The sequence below is a fragment of the Amphiura filiformis genome, chromosome 2 (genome assembly GCF_039555335.1).
Source record: "Amphiura filiformis chromosome 2, Afil_fr2py, whole genome shotgun sequence".
NCBI classification, from domain to species: Eukaryota; Metazoa; Echinodermata; class Ophiuroidea; order Amphilepidida; family Amphiuridae; genus Amphiura; species Amphiura filiformis.
Window position 1 is genome coordinate 14,427,115 of NC_092629.1, and position 17,677 is coordinate 14,444,791.

Consider the following 17,677-nt stretch of genomic DNA (forward strand, 5'->3'; position numbering starts at 1 on the left):
GAGCATTTCAAGTTATCAACCAATCAGAAATGCTGTTAGATGACCAGTAGTGTCCAGGGGATTAAGCACACTTCCGAAAACTGAAATTAGCCTGTAAGAAATTGAGTTGTGTTTAAAGATTTATACTTTTACAAGCAAAGAGACAATTGAACAATATTGCAACTTGGTGTTTATTTACATTTTATTTTGTTTCCTTTTTATATTGAATGATATAGACACAATGTATCCCTCATCCACGAGAAGACTATGTGCGGCAAGCACCAGGTCTTCAAGAAGAACATCACCGTCATCAATGGAACCCAAACTGGCACTCCAGTCAATGTAAGTTTTGGGGTCAAAGATGGCAGGGCAGGAGAAATAGGGAAGGGAAAAGTACATAGTTGCAGTGTAGACTAATTCCAATCAGCCGTCTACACTTCGCATGTACTGTGTATGCTTCGTAGTGACGACTGATTATCTTACAGCCAATATCATGACGGACTTCTGAAAACTATTCAATGCGACTTCAGTTGTGCGTTGTAGCGCGACTGACTAGCGGCGCCAGCATCAGCGTCACTGTACCAAGCGCTGCTGTGACAAGATCGCGCTCTGAACTTCTAAAAACAACAAACTCGGTCAAAAGGTCAATTTGGACACAACTGCGCATGCTCTATGCCACAGGAATCCTGTTGCAAAATCCGTCACTTTTTTTCCACGTAGTTTTCTCAGTCGTCAATCCAGGCGGTTGACGACTGAGGGCAGCAATCTAGTTGCAGTGTTTGCAATAAGCCATATTGCAGTGCAATTTTCACGCCAAAATTTGCCTGTTGCAATCAAGTCAAGTCTTGATTAGGATCAGATATATAATCATATTTTCATAAAATTACAAGTTTGATTTGGTTTGAGTCTCAATATGATTCCAATCTGCTTTGATTTTAGAATACAATGTGCTTCCAAGCATACGAGGACTGCGCCCTCCTGTGCATGAACTACACCACCTTCAAGAAGACATACAGGACCGGCCCAGTCTGGAATGCCCTGCGTGCTCCATCTAAGATTGAGGTGTTTGCAAAGAAGGGTACCTTCAACCCAGACAAGATTATCTTTGAGTACCAACCATTGAACCTGGATGACTGGGAGAGAGTCAAGGTAAGAGGCTTTCTTAGTCTTCAACCCAGACAAGATTTTCTTTAAGTACCAACCATTGAACTTGGATGACTGGGAGAGAGTCAAGGTAAGAGGCTTTCTTAGCCTTCAACCCAGACAAGATTATCTTTGAATACCAACCATATGCCAGACATATATAACTGATCAAAGTTCTTAGCCATATTCATAACCGTCATTTTTTAACTCTTCACTGAACCAAATTTCAAGATATTATTCTTTAAAATTTGTTGAAAGAAACAATTGTTTCACTAGAACAAAATTGTGACACTGTCGGAGCTCAAACTTGTACCCTCATACACCATAGTCTATTGCCCTCCACTATTGCCCTGTTGGACCATTTAAAAAAAAAAAAATTAATTGAAAAAAAATTAACAAATAATTTTTTCATCATAAAAAAGTGCAAAGAAATAAAATAATAATAATTTAAGGGTGATACCCCCTAGCCTAGCCTATTCCCGGATCCCTCACACTTGCTAAAAAGATGGTGCTGGCTGGCTGACCTACCCGATTTTAGGCTTGGGCTTTTATTTTTGGCTAATAAAATAATTGCTATCCTTCCCTTTTCATTTTCCTTTGATCTTTATCAGGAAATGGAGGCCAAGATCCGATTCGCCGTTGAGAAGCCAAGCGAGAGACCCACCTTTGTAGAGCGATCATCGACCGCAAGACTCGTTCTCACCAAGCAGGCGCGACCGGCAGAACACTTATTAGTGCTACAATGCTAAGGACTGATATGTCTAACTGGAGAGCTGTGATTACTGGTGAACAGAACCCAGAAGGGGTAAGTGTCAACCACATTGGGAGTGGAGGAGGGATGGAAAAGAGCTGGAAGGGGTGTTAATTAAGGATAAGGAATGATATACACGCCAACTGTAGGGCTGGCTGTCACTTTTGAATACCCTGAAGGCGTGTGTTAACCACTTTGGGAGGAGTGGTACAAAGATTAGGCATGATATCTCTAACTGGAGAGCTGAGATCACCAGTGTATAGTACCCTGAAGGAGTGTGTCAACCACATTGGGAGGGGAGGAGCGGGTTGTTCATGGATTAGGCATGATATCTCATACTAGAGGTTGTGTTCACTGATTAAAAGAACCCTGAAGGGGAAATTGTCAACCAAATAGAACTTTGGGAATGGGGAGGAGGTTAATGTCAACAATTGCTTCTCTTGCAAAATGACAACAAAATGCAGATACAATTTTATTTCATTAACCCCACAATGTATTGAGAGTTTCTATTGAGTCGTTTCATTTGAAATCGGCTATACCCATGTGGAAGATTTCAGATGTCTTCCACAGAGTGAGTATGAATTTCAAACACAATTAGCACACTAACCAACTCTATTTGAAACTCACCTCCCTCTGTGGAAGATTCTGATTGAATCTTTGAGTATGAAATTCAAATGAAGCTGCTAAATATGTCCATTCCATACTTGCTCTCCCTGTGTAAGATAATTCCAAAATCTTCCACAGAGGGAGTGTAGAATTTAAATGGAACAGCCCGTTATTAGTTTTGATTGATGGAATGATTGATTAATCTATTGATTTATTGATTACTGATCAATATAGGATGTTGAGCTAGAATGCGAATGGGGCAAGGAAAACCAACGTAACATCCTCGTGAACAATACCCAGGTTATGGTCAGCCGTGAGTACTACATGAAGTTCATCAGCGACAGATGGATCCTGCCCAACACTACTGTCCACAATATGACTATTCTGTGGGAAGAAGTACCACAATGGCTAAGCACGGTGAGTATGGCATGGTTTATGTTTGTCTGGGGTTTTTTTTTCACTTCCTATTTAAGGGATCAAATAGCAACATTTGCATATATTTTTATGGGACCTGAGAGTACATCAGACCCCAAATTGCATGAGGAATGTCGTTCTGATATCAAATAATTTAGAATTTTTAGGTCTTTTTGGGAAAAAAATGTGTATCTTTCGGGGGTGGGGTGGGGGTGGTAGGGGAATAAAAAGTTTACAAATATGGTTAAAAAAGGCCTAAAAATCTATATAAAAAAACATTTTTCAAAAAATTCATCAAAAGGCCGCATCCAAGGACTAATTTTTTTTAACCACACCATGGGAAGTCACTCTTTTCCTCATACTTTTCCCACTCCCTGTGTCCTCTGTATCTCTTTTCCTATGGATTAGATACAGGTTTAATGATTCTGATCATGTTTTTACAGGTTGGAAGGACATATTTGAAGTACATGCCAATGGTTAAATACTGGTTTGTGAAGACCGCCACACCATGGGAAGTCACTCTTGAGCCAAAGAAGAACTGGATTGAAAACTCATACCAAATGTGCATGAAGGTGAGTTAAGTTTGACTGATTTTTGTTTATCGTAATTATTTTTGTGGGTTAGTTTTTTTACAGTTTTGCAGTTTAAAGCAGCTAGAACAGAATACTCAGAATAGCAATTTGGCAAAAATATCAAGGTATCATTTACAAAGTTATTCATATCTTGAATAAAATTGATGCAATTTATATAATATAATTTTGGTATCACTTTAAAGCTTATTGTCTAGTGCTTACATTTTTATTCAAATCATGAAATGTCAAAAATGCGATTTGTTCCTGGTTTTGTCAGAGCGAGTCACATTTGCACATCTTAACATTGCACAGGGGATTCATTTTCCCCTAAAGACAACAAAATATTACAAGACATTTTTCGAGGATTGTAGATCAAGCCTTCTCGAGGATTGTAGATCAAGCCTAACATTAATTTGTATTCTCTTTGTTTATTAGACTAAGACCAATGACACAGTAGACTTTTTCATTGTCATGCAAGACCAGGAGCTCAAAGTCACAGACATTCCTCTACCAGTAAATACCACTTTCTTGAAGAAACCATTGCCTACTATTGTTAGATCATGGCTCAAGCCTAACATCACACTCATTCCTAAACCAAGTGAGTATAATAAGACCTAAAAAAATAATTGTTTGATTGGCGTAAAATAAAAATAAAATTAGGGAAGGGTGTTTTTTTTACTTTTAAAGCTGTAAATTGTTTTTGATAAAGGCCTTGGAACTTTTTTCCTTCTTTGTTTTTTTAATTTAATTTAATTTAATTTTTTTTAATTTAATTTTTTGAAGAAAAAAAAGGTCAGCAAACTCCCTGTCTACAAAAATCCTCATCCACTGCTATCTTGGTTAACCCATCAAGCATCAGCGCTATACCTAGTAATAGATAAATTCCTTGTCTAGTCTTTAGGTGAAAATCAAATCAAATCTCAGCACTTTAACACCATTTCTCTATTTTTTCTTTCAGCTGTTTGTAACATCACCAGCAAAGGTCTCTTCACAACCTTCGACGCAGTCCGCTTTAATTACACCATGCCAGGAACCTGCCCACATGTTGTTGCAAGAGACTGCTCCACAGACGAACGCTTCACTGTACTCCTCCAGAATGTCACCCTTCGCGAAGAGTATGACACCGTCAAGACTGGACTTAAGTCCATCGTCTATGTCCTGAAGACCAAAGTTGAGCTCGAAACCAAGTTGGAGAGTGATTTGACGACCAAGAAATTGGAAATTAAGGTAGGTTATTAATGTACTTGTAGGAATGTTTTGAATATGTAAAAAACTGGATTGGAGTCCACCATATCTATTTATTTTGTATCTTGATATTCACAATATTAGATTGACACTGCAGTTAAATAATGGCCATAATGTAAGATCTTTAATAATAGGAAATTTGTTGTTTTTCAAACCTCTTATTTATCTTGAAAATGGACAGAAACCCTTCCCAGCAGTTATTTCTAATATTATTTCACCATATTAGGTAACTTCAACATTTAAATTTGACAAAAATCATAAAGGTAAGGGTCGGACTTTTGAGTGGTTGTGTTATTTGTTCCAAGAAATGTTGCTTTTTGATGTCTAATGCGGTTTCTTGATTCCCATTGGACTTTTCAAAAAAAAATGTTGAGGTAATTATCTTAAAAAATCAACAGTGAAATCACAATGATTATTTTGGATTCAAATTCAATATTTACAACACCAGTGTTGATAAAGAAATCTGACAGATTTCGAAACGTCCACAGTAAGTGCTGGTTTATTGGACTAGAACGAAAAAATTCGTCTTTATTCACAATTGTTGTTTATAGAATTATTTAAATCACAAATTACTTGCATCAAAATGAACTTACAGATTGCAATATTTTCCAATAAATCTTGACAACGCAATGTTTCATGGGCATGATGGGCATGACCATTAGGCGGTAGTAATAGTATAATTCCCTTTTTTGCAGGAGCACCATCCACAATGATAGTTTTTTTTTTATAAAAGTCCGACCCTGCATGCTAGCCATAGGTTTCAACGTAAAAAGTCCAAATTTTGAGATATTTTCTCTATAAATATCAAGAGCTATATCTTAAACACCATTGAACCAATACTAGGCTTGTTTTTACTTGTTTTAATGCATTTTTCATGCTGATTCAAAATATGGTCATGAAAATTTCTGCAATGTTTGAATTTTTAAAACAAAATTTGAAACTTGTCGTCTACAGTCAACACCCACATGGAGAGAGTTAAAGTAAGGTTCCACGACAGGTCAGCAACAGTATAGTTGCAACTGTGACACTTTTTGGCAGTCAAAATATGAATAAATACCAAGGGTCAAATAAAAAAATCATTAACCAATGTACTTACAAATGAATGAAATATGATGGGATCACATTTTCTATCCAACTTTCAGGTAAATGGCCAGAAAGTTCTTGAAAACTGGAAATATATTCCTAAGCCAGAAATTGAGATTGAGGACACCAACACCACCATCAAACGTAATGCCACACACATCACGCTCCTTAGCGGACAAGGTCTTACTGTCATCATGTCAGCAGATGAACTCCTTGTTAATGTAACTCACCGCCACTGGAACACAACATGCGGTAAGTCAAATTCCGGGGTACTCAGTACAAATGACCATACGGGACGTGCATAAATATGGGTAGCATTTTCAGCCTCTTGGTATATCAATGACCCCTTTTTCAAAGCCTATTTTGGTATATGAATGGGTCCTTTTTCAAAATTTTCTCAATTTTTTTCGGAAAATAGCCCAATTTTTCGTTAATTTAGCCAAAATTTTCCAAATTTCCCCAAAATTTTGGGAAAATTTGTAAAAACTAGGACAATTTAGGTTAAATTCGCCAAAAATGTTGACTTTTGGTATATCAATGGGTCCAAATTTCTTGAAAAATTGGTATATTTATGGGTCCACTTTCAAATTCTCAGCGCACGTCCCTACCAAAACCAAACTTGAGTACCCCGGTCAAATTGCCCATTTTCACAGTAAATTTTGTAATAGTGTCTATAAAAATGTAAGATGTTATTTAAGATCAGGGTTGTCAGTTGAAAATGTTAACTGCCTCTTTCACCCCGCCTTTGAAACCATCATTGGTCTGTGTCCAACATATTGACCTCACAACCCTGGGGTCCTTAGTGGAAAGGAATAGGCTATTCCAGTTGAAACCCACACTACCCCTGTGGAAGATTTTGGAAATATCTTCCACAGTGGGAGTATGTTTTTCAAATGAACTATGGTCAGGGTTAATGATTTGAAACCCATTATATCTCCCCCTGTATTATGGCTACCTATATCCTCTACTATAAATGGAGCAAGTATTTCAAATGGAAGTTACCCAATTTGTCTATTCTAATCAAAACTCATACTCCCCCTGTGGAAGACTTTAGTTAAATCTTCCACAGGGGTAGTGTGGATTTTAAATGGAATAGCCCAATGTGCAGCAGATTTGGGTCAAAACTTTCAGAAAACTGGTTTAGAGATGGGGTGCTTTTTCTTTTCTCAAAATTTCTCCAAAATTTGTCCAGAATTCTGCAAATTACCATAATTTTGAACAAAAATATCAAAAATAAGTATATTTTGGGGGTCTTTTTTGTAAAATTTTGCACATGTTTGGGATATGTTTTCAAATCCCAGCTGCACATTCCTATCCAACCTCCCTCCCCTTTCAAAGGAATGTTTGTGCTTTTTATAAGTGCACCAATTAGTGTTTTGGTCTTGCCCAAACTTCTTTCCATATAGAGCATAAGTTGTCGCGCCCTTACGCTTATATCTTTGGGAATTATTGCTCTTGTTTTACAGGTCTGTGTGGCAACAATGATGGAGAGAAGACCAGTGAATTCCGTACTCCATGGTCAAAACAACCAACTCATGTCACCAATGCCACCAAATTTGGCCTCAGCTGGCTTGTGCAGGGAGATGACTGTCTGGATCAGGGTAAGAAGGGGGGCAGTAGGGGCATCATCATTTTGTTCCAAAGGGGGAGGGGAGTGGCTAAACTGAATTCAAGGGGAGGCACAAATCTGAAATTTGCCTTAGATTTGGTAATTTTGTCCCAGGAATTCAGATTTGGGGGGGTGGGGTGGCGATGGGAAGGGTGCAAAAGTCTGCCAAAGAATTGGTAAAATAGTGGGTGTTTTGCTGATCTTTTTTTTTTTTTTTTGGGGGCAAAGATATTTTAAATAGTAATTAGAGAGTCTAGAGAGGGACCAATTTCATAAAAAACGAGAAAGATGATAAGCAGGCCATCAAAACTAGGGGTTATTCATTTTTAGTAGATATGTGACATGTAGATTCTCAAAGGTAGGGCCTGGAAGCTGATTTGTTTAAAACACTGGGTCTTCACAGCTCAAATTCAGTGCAAATAGAGCATAAGATGATGAAAATTTCAGAAAAAAATCTGGAGCAATAGAGGTACCTGTAAAAGGTGGTTGTCACCGCAGCACATGCCTATATAAGATTACCACCCGACACTGTCAGATGCCACCCACTATCAAGTATCAAACCCATAATTTGTGGTTCATAACTCATCTCATTTCTTCTATTCTCATCCTCAGGATGCAACCTCAAGAAGTATGTGTCCTTACCCATCAACCTGATCACCGATGAGCCCATTTTGATCGGCACCAAGAAGGCTGCATGCTTCAGTGTTGAACCAGTATTCTACTGTCCCAAGGAATGTGAGCCAATCCCCAGGGTTGATGTATTCCCAGGCTCCCGATATGAAGCTGAGAAGATTGCAGTAGAGGTAGGTTGAGTGCACAACATGCTCATCTATCCGGGTACAGTTCTTTAACCCGTATACATTTGTACATTCATTGAATGACCTTTGGAAATTTGAGTACAAAAACTTATACTCTACAACTTGAGGTCAAATTTTGCACTATTATTGTTTTATTGAGGTTATTGAACTATGCCATTGGGATGAGGTCATTGGCTTCAACATAAAAAGTCCTGCGATATTTCCTCAAAATAACAAGAGCTATCTCACAAACCACGGAACCAATACTAGGCTTGTTTGTACTCATATTTATGCATTTTTCATGCTGATTCCAAATATGGTCATGAAAATGTACAATTCTGACATTTTAAACAGAATTTGAAACTTGTCATTTGCAGTCAACACCCACATGAATAGGGTTAAGATTTATTTTTAGGGAGTTTAGGGGCTAAAAAGTGAAGATGCTTTATGAATTTTTCCTTACTTTCATATAAACAAGTAAACCTTTTCAGTCAGATTGTCAATGGGGGGAGGGGGGAGCATCACACACCTGCACACCCTCACTCCCGCTCTTGGCAATTTGGAGATGCTGCTGTTTCGGATAAGGCTGTGTGTCAGTAGTAGCAGTTCTTTAAATTTAAATGTGCACAGGACTAACGGCTTAACGTCCCCTCCAAAGGATGGAGTACTCTCCTGATTCATTTAATTCTAAATGAACCATGCGGAGAGCGGAAGTCTGAATTTAATCTACAGAGGTTGCCAGTTAATTTTCAATATTTTTCTCCAAGTCAATATCCCAGCAAATCTCCACCACCAGGAATTGAACCCGGGACCTCATGCACTAAAGGCAAATACTCTAACCATTTAGGCCACATTTTTGTCGCAAATGTAACATTTTTGGTTTTTCTTCTATGTGTACAGGTTGGATTCTCCTGTCTCAGAACAAGTGATCCACTAGTACAATACAATAAGATGGAAGACATGGTCTACAACACTAAAACTGTCGACATTGTCAAAGAAATCGAAGTACCACACAAGTGCCACTGTCAAAACACATGCCTCACTGAGTCAAAGACAAAATGGTAGACGACCGACACCCTCTGACTACGATTAAAAACCTGCGTTGATTATTCAGAACTTTATTTGAAACTTGTTTTATTTTGTATTGTAAAGTAACTTCTTTAATTTTTTGGTAACTATTAAGTTAAGAACAACGATAGCTGAGCTGAGCCAATTTGGATTATGGTTAGACTGCGATTGGAAAAGATTATGTTGGGATTTAAGATGACTGAATCAATCTGGTAGTTTTGTGTCATGTCAACTGCAAATATGTTCATATGTATAGTCAGTCTATGTCGATGAATCAGAAGCACAAATTATAATAGTCATTAGCTGCTGTTTAAATGATGGCATTGAGATAGCGGAGGAGTCAGCAGCACAAAGACGTATGTCCAGTAGTTGTTGTGTGTGTTCTTGAAGGATTCATTTTCATCAACAATTATTGTTTTATATATTTGTTCCACTAAGCACATGTTTAATACATGCTAATGGACAGACATACGTCTTTGTGTCGCTGAGCCCTAGGCTATGTAGATGCATTAATTCATACAGCAGCTATGGACATACATCTTTGTGATGCTGGGCCCTGGGCTATCTAGATCCTGAGCACTAGGCTATGTAGATGCACTCATGCCATATGGCAGCTAATGGACATACGTCTTTGTGTCGCTGAGCCCTAGGCTATGTAGATGCATTAATTCATACAGCAGCTATGGACATACATCTTTGTGATGCTGGGCCCTGGGCTATCTAGATCCTGAGCACTAGGCTATGTAGATGCACTCATGCCATATGGCAGCTAATGGACATACGTCTTTGTGTCGCTGAGCCCTAGGCTATGTAGATGCATTAACTCATACAGCAGCTATGGACATACATCTTTGTGATGCTGGGCCCTGGGCTATCTAGATCCTGAGCACTAGGCTATGTAGATGCACTCATGCCATATGGCAGCTAATGGACATACGTCTTTTTGCCGCTGAGCCCTAGGCTATGTAGATGCACTCATGCATATGACAGCTAATGGGCATACATCTTTGTGCTGCTGGGCTAGTAGGTTATATCGATGTACTCATACATATGGCAGCTAATTGACTTGCTTCTTTGTACCACTGACACATCGATATAGATGTTGTGAATAACTATAAAACTCTTAGTTCTTATGTAACCCACCATTATACACATAATATTAAAGATATATTCCCATAATGTAGAGTAAGATGTTTTTATTAAATTTTATTTTACTTTCACAAAAGTTTAGGTTTTACATATTTTTATACTTGTTGTTATAGATGTGTTATATGTGTTTACATTGATCAAGACCATATACCTAGAGTAGGGAAGCATACTTTAAATTGATTAATATTGGATATTTTTAATCAATTAATATCAGCTCCAACTTCGATGACACCTGTGTCACTTTCAAAGAGGTATTACAGTGATTTGATGAGATGTGCCCTGTTCAATTCTAAGCAAATTAATGCTGCATTTTTTGCATTTTTTGCAGATTTATCTGCTCAATTTCATTCACACCCACAAACATCCTCTGACAGTGAATGGAATTTGTCCAGCATGACATCACAAGGTATCACCATAGCTGGAACAATGTAGAATGATTATATGAAATGTTATTGTTCTGAATAAGTTGGATTTAAAAGTGTCCAATATTATCAGTCAAGTACAAGAAATTATTACACATAGTTGTCAGGGAAAATGATAATGGGTTATTTCAGATGAGATACTTACACTCTGGAAGATATTACCTTAATCTTGCACACAGGGGGTGTGGATTTCAAATGGAGTCATCCATTCAGGTAACTCTATTTGTAATTCACACTCCCTGTGTTGGAGATTAAGGGCATGTCCATGGGGTGTATGTATTTCAACTGGAATAGTACAATGGACCTGCTTGTCAAGTAAAGAGATCACCATCAGCAAAGTGATCAATATCAATAACAACATGTTGATCAGAATGGCTCAAATAAATGGCTTGGCTTTTTAAAAGCAAGCAAGCATATAATTTGATGAGTACAATTATGTTTTTTTAATGGGAGGGTCATGTAAGTTTTAGACCCTCTTCCATAAAATCCAGCAGCATCATAGTCTGGTCATCCATGCTTATGAATGCACTTTCATCAACTAATTTACCCTTAGCTAGGGTTTTCAAAAGGATGAAAAAGTGACCCTTAACAAGGATTTTGTTTGGTTAAACACACCCTTTACAAGGCCATCTTTAAAATACATAGGCCTACCCTTAGCAAGGACAGTGTTTGATATGTCCTGAAAGGAAGTCTCCGACAATCAAAACATTATGCCTTATATATAAGATAAATAATTATCAAGCATGAATCACATGGTTGATTTAAAACAAACTCATATTGACCATAAAAAAACCCAAGTAAAAACATGTCGTCTCTCAACATGCAATATTCAAAATCCCCGGGCGTTGAAATTGTCGAGTGCAAAGACGTCATTGCACTTAGACAATTTTGGCGCGGGACATTTGAATATCACGTGTTGAGAGCTGACTGTTTTTATTCATTATTCAATATGAGTTTGTTTTAAATAAAATCATGTGATTCATGCTTGATAATTATTTTCTAACATATAAGGCATAATGTTTTGATTCCCTTTAACAAGGACACAATCGTGCAAATGGGGAAATGAGTTTCAGACCATATCAGAAGAAAACAATCAAAGCTTTTATTTTGAAAACTGTTCAAACTATAAACATGCTTATAGACTTCAAACAATATATAATGGAAATTCACTGACGGAGTGCTTGTTAATTGGTTACTGGTTCAAGCCTGGGCTCATACACACCCGGGCATACACATGTCATATGTATTGTGGGACCTGAGAGCACACCAGATACACACAAAATAATTTTGATTTTTTTGAAATTTGAAATTTTATGGCAAATTATTAAAAATTAGTATTTTTATATTTTTTGTTTTATATTTAACAGTCCTGGAAGTAATGTACCGTACTTAAAGTGTATAGCTGGGAGGAAAAGCTATCCATCAAATGAAAAACCTTTCGTATTGAAGATACACAATAAAATCTTCAATATGAAAGGTCAAAATTTTCATATGGACGGCTTTTCATCCCAGCTACATACACATTATTAAAGTACATATCATTAGATTTCAAGTTTACTTCGAGGACTGTCTAGTGTTAAATGTCAAAAATATAATTTTTCATAAAATTGTATAACACAGATTTCAAAAAAATTATCAGGATATTTCTTGTATTCAGAATGCAATTGGTGTGTCTGATGTGCTCTCAGGTCCCACAAAAGTACTGTGCAAACATCGCTATCCGAGCCTTTAACTCAATAAAAAATAAGCACTTTTCAAGATTGTTTTGAGAAAATGGAAAATACCCAATCTGTCTAACATTTGCAACCCATAAGCTAATGCCAAGAGCGTGAAAGTTATACCCAAATCTCTACACACCTTTCCATTACGAAATTTCACACGGCGGAAAAAACGTGAATACAGGAATGAAATTCCTGAGGATTTTTTTTTTTTTCAAATTGAAAAGACTCTAAATTACTTGTTATTCAAGGTTGGAAATTGGAGAAATACTGCTACTAAAAAGGTTTTTTATTTCAAAGCTGGAGAAAGTTGTGCATTTTATTAATGTAGTTCTATTGACCAGCTAGCAATGCATACTAATTATTGTGTCCTTGGGATGTTCAATAAAAGCAAAAGTAATTCAAATATATACAACTTTATCCAGCTTTGAAAAAAAAATTACATTTTCCAGCCATGAAATTTTGTATCACCATATGTAAATTTCTGACCAAAAACTCCTCAGGACTTGAATATTTGGAAAATAACTATGCACCATCTCTACTGTGGTGATCTTGAGTAATCAGGGGGGTATGTTTTGGGTCAAGTTCTAAGGTGGCATCGGCTTCTAATGAAAACGAACCGCAATGATTTTGACATAGGTTTGTGAAATTTTCATGCTCCCAACTATTTTTTTCCTATAAGCCCTTTTAGTCTAAATTACCTCAAGTATAACATAAAGACAACATTGATTAATGCACAGGCAAACCCAAACTATTTTTTTTAAATTTTATTCATAAATTTGCTCTCTATTTGATAACAGCTTTTATCAGAAGGCATGATTTTCTCATAAAAACAATTACCCCATAAGGTGACGATAAAACAAACACCGTTTTTCGGCCAGACCGGCCCAGATTTTGCATTTTAGGAGACTTTTAAAAAAAAATTTTGCTAAAAATATGTAAATTCAGCCATTTTTTAGCCACACTTGAATGATTTGAGAAACTTGGAAAAAAAATCAGAACATTTACAAAATGTTTGCGACCGACCTACTTGAAAAGTCGATCCGCCCGTTAAACAAGGTCACATATTTGGAGGTTACAGGTGAATGTTTGAAATACCGTATTTCCTGTATGCATGCCAAGTTTTGAAAAGGGAGGCATCCAGCAAACACAAAACGTTTCAATTGCCTGTTATATAAAGGGTATCAAATGTTTTAATAATATTCAAAAAACATTTTTGAAAACTTGTTGCAAAACATTCTGACAAAATATTTTGCTATAACATTTTGACAACATTTTAAAAATGTCATTGTGTTTTTTTATAAAAAAAACATTTTGAAAATGTTTTCATGACCTTTATATATCCAGACATTCAAATGTTATTAAGGGGTCGGTCACCTACCTTTGCACAGTTTTTTTTTTTTTTTTTCTAAGAGCAAATCAGACACTTCAAATTGCATTCTGAATATGAGGAATGTCCTGATGATATCAAATAGTTTGATTTTTTTGAAATTTATGAAATAATGCAAATTATATGGCAAATTATAAGAAATTGATATTTTTATGTTAGATATTTAAGTGTATGTTGCTGGGAGAAAAATAAATCAGTTGAAAATTTTGACCTTTCAGATTCAAGATATACTTTTTCCCCAAAACACCTACAAATTTTAGGTCTTCTAGGAAAAAAATCTTCAATATGAAAGGTCAAAATTTACAATTGATGTCGGTTTTTCCTCCCAGCTACATACACTTTAAGTATAGGCCTATATCATTAGATTGATAAAGTTTACTTTTAGGACTGTTAAATGTGAAAAATATCAAGGTTTATAATTTGCCATAAAAAATGTATTACATGGCAAATTTCACACTAAAATTATTTGATGTCAAATAGACATTCCTCATATTCAGAATGCAATTTGATTTTGATGTGTTTGATGTGCTCTCATGTCCCACAAAAAATACTGTGCAAACTGATCCCTTAAAACCAAAACATTTTTATAATGTTTTAAACATTTTTGTGTTTGCTTGAGTTTTATTTGAGGGAAAATTTTAATGAAAGTGTTGTAAGCTTTATATCCGGGCAAAATACGCTCACTGTTCAAAATGGTTGGCGGGGCTGACGTAAACACTGCGATTATTGGAACATCACTAAAAAAATTGCATTTGCAAGTGCACTTATGGAAAAATATGATAAAGTTACTTGAAAAGTCCGTCTGCCCGTAGAACAGGCTTTGGTTTTTGTCGCCTTATTACAGGAAATATGGTAAAGGAACATAACTATGTTTCTGTATATAGTCTCTTTCCCCTCAAAACGGCAATTAGTTATCCTAATGTTACAATATACATTACAATTTTACAATGTAATATTTACATGAGAAGGATTATTTTTGGAATTGGGCTATTCCCTTTGAAACCTACACCCATCTAACTGCTATATTCCAGTTGCACTTTAAGGTCAATTCAAACCAAGCAGAAAAAATAGAAAATGATGAAATCCACAGCTGGGTTTCACCACAATTTTGGCCATAATTGGGAACATTTGTTTGGGATTCCACAATCTTCCACTGTTTTGGGGATTGAAAATGGCTGGATTTATTAGAAATGTCTGAAACGGTTGAATTTGGTTGGAATTCCAAAATCTTCATTAGGCGACAAAAAGAAGAAAAAAAACACAACCAGTCTTTAGGGCCCAATTTTGCATTTTGGGAGAATGTACAATCAGCCGCTTTTGGGCCAAAGTTTATTGATTTTAACTGAAACTTTTTTAAAAAAAAAATCAAAACATATGTTTGCAAAATATTCATCAAATATTTGCAAAAAAAATCAAAATGTTTGCAAACTTTCTGTGATATTTTAGGGTCATTTCAGAAAAAAAAAAGAAAAAAAATCCTCACTGGCCGACCCTACTTGAAAAGTCCATCCGCCCATAAAACAGGGTTGTTGTTTTCCTGTCGCCTTAAGGAGGGTGTGGTTCAAATGGAATAGCCCACTGTACCAAAGCTAAGTCCTAGAAGTAGCACTATTTGGCGGTTACAGGCAGCAAACTCCAAATGGATATATACTATTTATCCGGCGCAATCCCAAATCATGCAATTATCTGAATCTCTCATCAGTTCATTGCTAATTCAGTATCAAAGTTACGTAATGTTACTATGTCAACGGGATCACGCTAGCGCTAGAGTAATGAACCACGATCGAAATGATCACCACATAAAGTATATGGCACTCGAAGGCATACCAAAGTAGCGTGATCCGCAACCAAGAGAATTACGTAACCACTTCGATGCTGAATAGTCTCATGTAATCAAGAGGCGATTCTGCATGTACAGAATGTACCACCTTTGATCGCACATTTAAGGACGTCAGTTCTGTAAGTCAATGCACACACTGACCTTACTCTCTAGAGGGAGCCAAATAGTCGTTGTATCGTCATCCATTCACCCGTATATTGACTCTGCATAGTGCGGATTTCAACTGGAATGGCCCATTTGTTTATTATACACACACACAGATTGTCTGTTTATCAGTGATACGGCTACCACCGAGATCTACACTGCAACTTTATCAAGTCTTGAAATATCCCACCTGGTAATTTACTCAAATCCCTGAGTGTTTTGAGATTATGCAAACTTTTGAATCGGCCAATATCAGCTGTGTGCAAAAAAAATAGACCGCAAAATAATTAAGGTACCAGTTACTTTTTACCCTTGTATTAAGTGGTACTACACCCCTGGCCAATTTTGTGCCTATTTTTGCATTTTTCTCAAAAATTATAGCGCATTGGTGACAAGTAAGATACGTATATTATAGGGGCAAGGACTACAACTACTGCACTGAAACTTTTATTTCAGCACAGACAACAGTTGTGGAGTTACAGTCAAAAATGAGGGAAAACTAATATTTGATCAATAAATCAATAACTACTTGTCTTGAGTCACTGAAATTCCAGTGTAGTAACTGGATTCCTTGCCCTATAATATACATAACTTTTGTTACCAGTGTTTTATTCGTTTTTGAGAAAAATGCAAAAATAGTCAAAAATTTATCAAGGGGTGTAGTACCACCTTAAACAAAGACAGGTATGTCATAATTAAAACCAGCAGCCAATAGCTGCATCTTCATCTTTTAGCTCGGATTTAAAACCTCATATATGACACGCTGATCCTAAAACATAAGGAAGATGTAAATTCAAAAGTTGCAGTTTGCGCCATTCCATGCCCTATTGATTTGAACACAAAGCATTCTCGAAAAAGAGAACTAGCGCCATGCTTTCCATTGATTCGCACATTAAAACTAGCACTGTGCTTTCATTGATTTGAACATAAAATGCAACTTTTGATTTTGTCCCTTCCTTGAGTTTTAGATCACTGGTTCTTCATTCTTTACCAATAGAGGCCGTCAGCGTGACGTCATATGCCGCCATCTTATGGGTACACGCTGCGATGGTCGTTCGATCTCCATGCGTGAACAGTAAAATCATCGCGTTGATGCGTGGTAACAACTGCGTGGCAAGCTGCGACCTGCGCGTAGTATCAGACGCATGAACGCGCGTATCATTTGTACCCACAAGATGGCGAAAGGCTGACGGCCTCTATTTAAACAAATGAGGTCTTAAATCAGGGCTAAAGTATGCTTGTTTTAGTTTTGACATACATGTATGTGATGCGATCAAGCATAATGTCGGAACTCTGAAATATTAAATTTTCTGTTTTTATAAGATAGTAAAAAGTATTTGCAAAGCTGCATTTTGCAGAAAACCCCATTGAAATTGAACAACCAGTTCCAAAGATATGAGCAGTTAAAAGAGTTTCCAAAACAAAAGGATATATTCCCTTTGTTTGGGTATATCTCAAAATCAATATTTACGAGTTCCGACTGATTTTGCTAGATCGCATCACATATTTGTCTTTATTTAGGATATACAGAACATAACTGGTACCTTAATTCTTTTACGGTCTGTTCAGTTACACAACTTTGCATTTTAACCAAACTATACATTGGTTCACTTCAAATTTGGAAGCGACATCATTGCTTTTTTGTGATTGCGCAGCAAGCATGCCGACAAACCGCCCTTGTATGTGTGTGTGTGTATGGTCTGCGCGATTAACTATACATGCATACTTGTAGAAACCCCAAAACATT

General features: G+C 36.7%; 1 protein-coding gene across 1 annotated transcript; it reads left to right on the forward strand.

The window, feature by feature from the left end:
* Nucleotides 1–1,146: 1,146 nt before the first annotated feature.
* On the forward strand, nt 1,147–11,360 carry LOC140145921 (vitellogenin-like). Its single transcript, XM_072167650.1, has 10 exons — nt 1,147–1,213; nt 1,734–1,927; nt 2,714–2,896; nt 3,337–3,465; nt 3,901–4,063; nt 4,424–4,692; nt 5,853–6,045; nt 7,260–7,394; nt 8,015–8,205; nt 9,100–11,360. Exons 2-10 carry the CDS (start codon nt 1,865–1,867, stop codon nt 9,262–9,264), a joined length of 1,491 nt encoding a protein of 496 aa, XP_072023751.1. The 5' UTR covers nt 1,147–1,213; nt 1,734–1,864; the 3' UTR covers nt 9,265–11,360.
* The last annotated feature ends 6,317 nt before the right edge of the window (nt 11,361–17,677 follow it).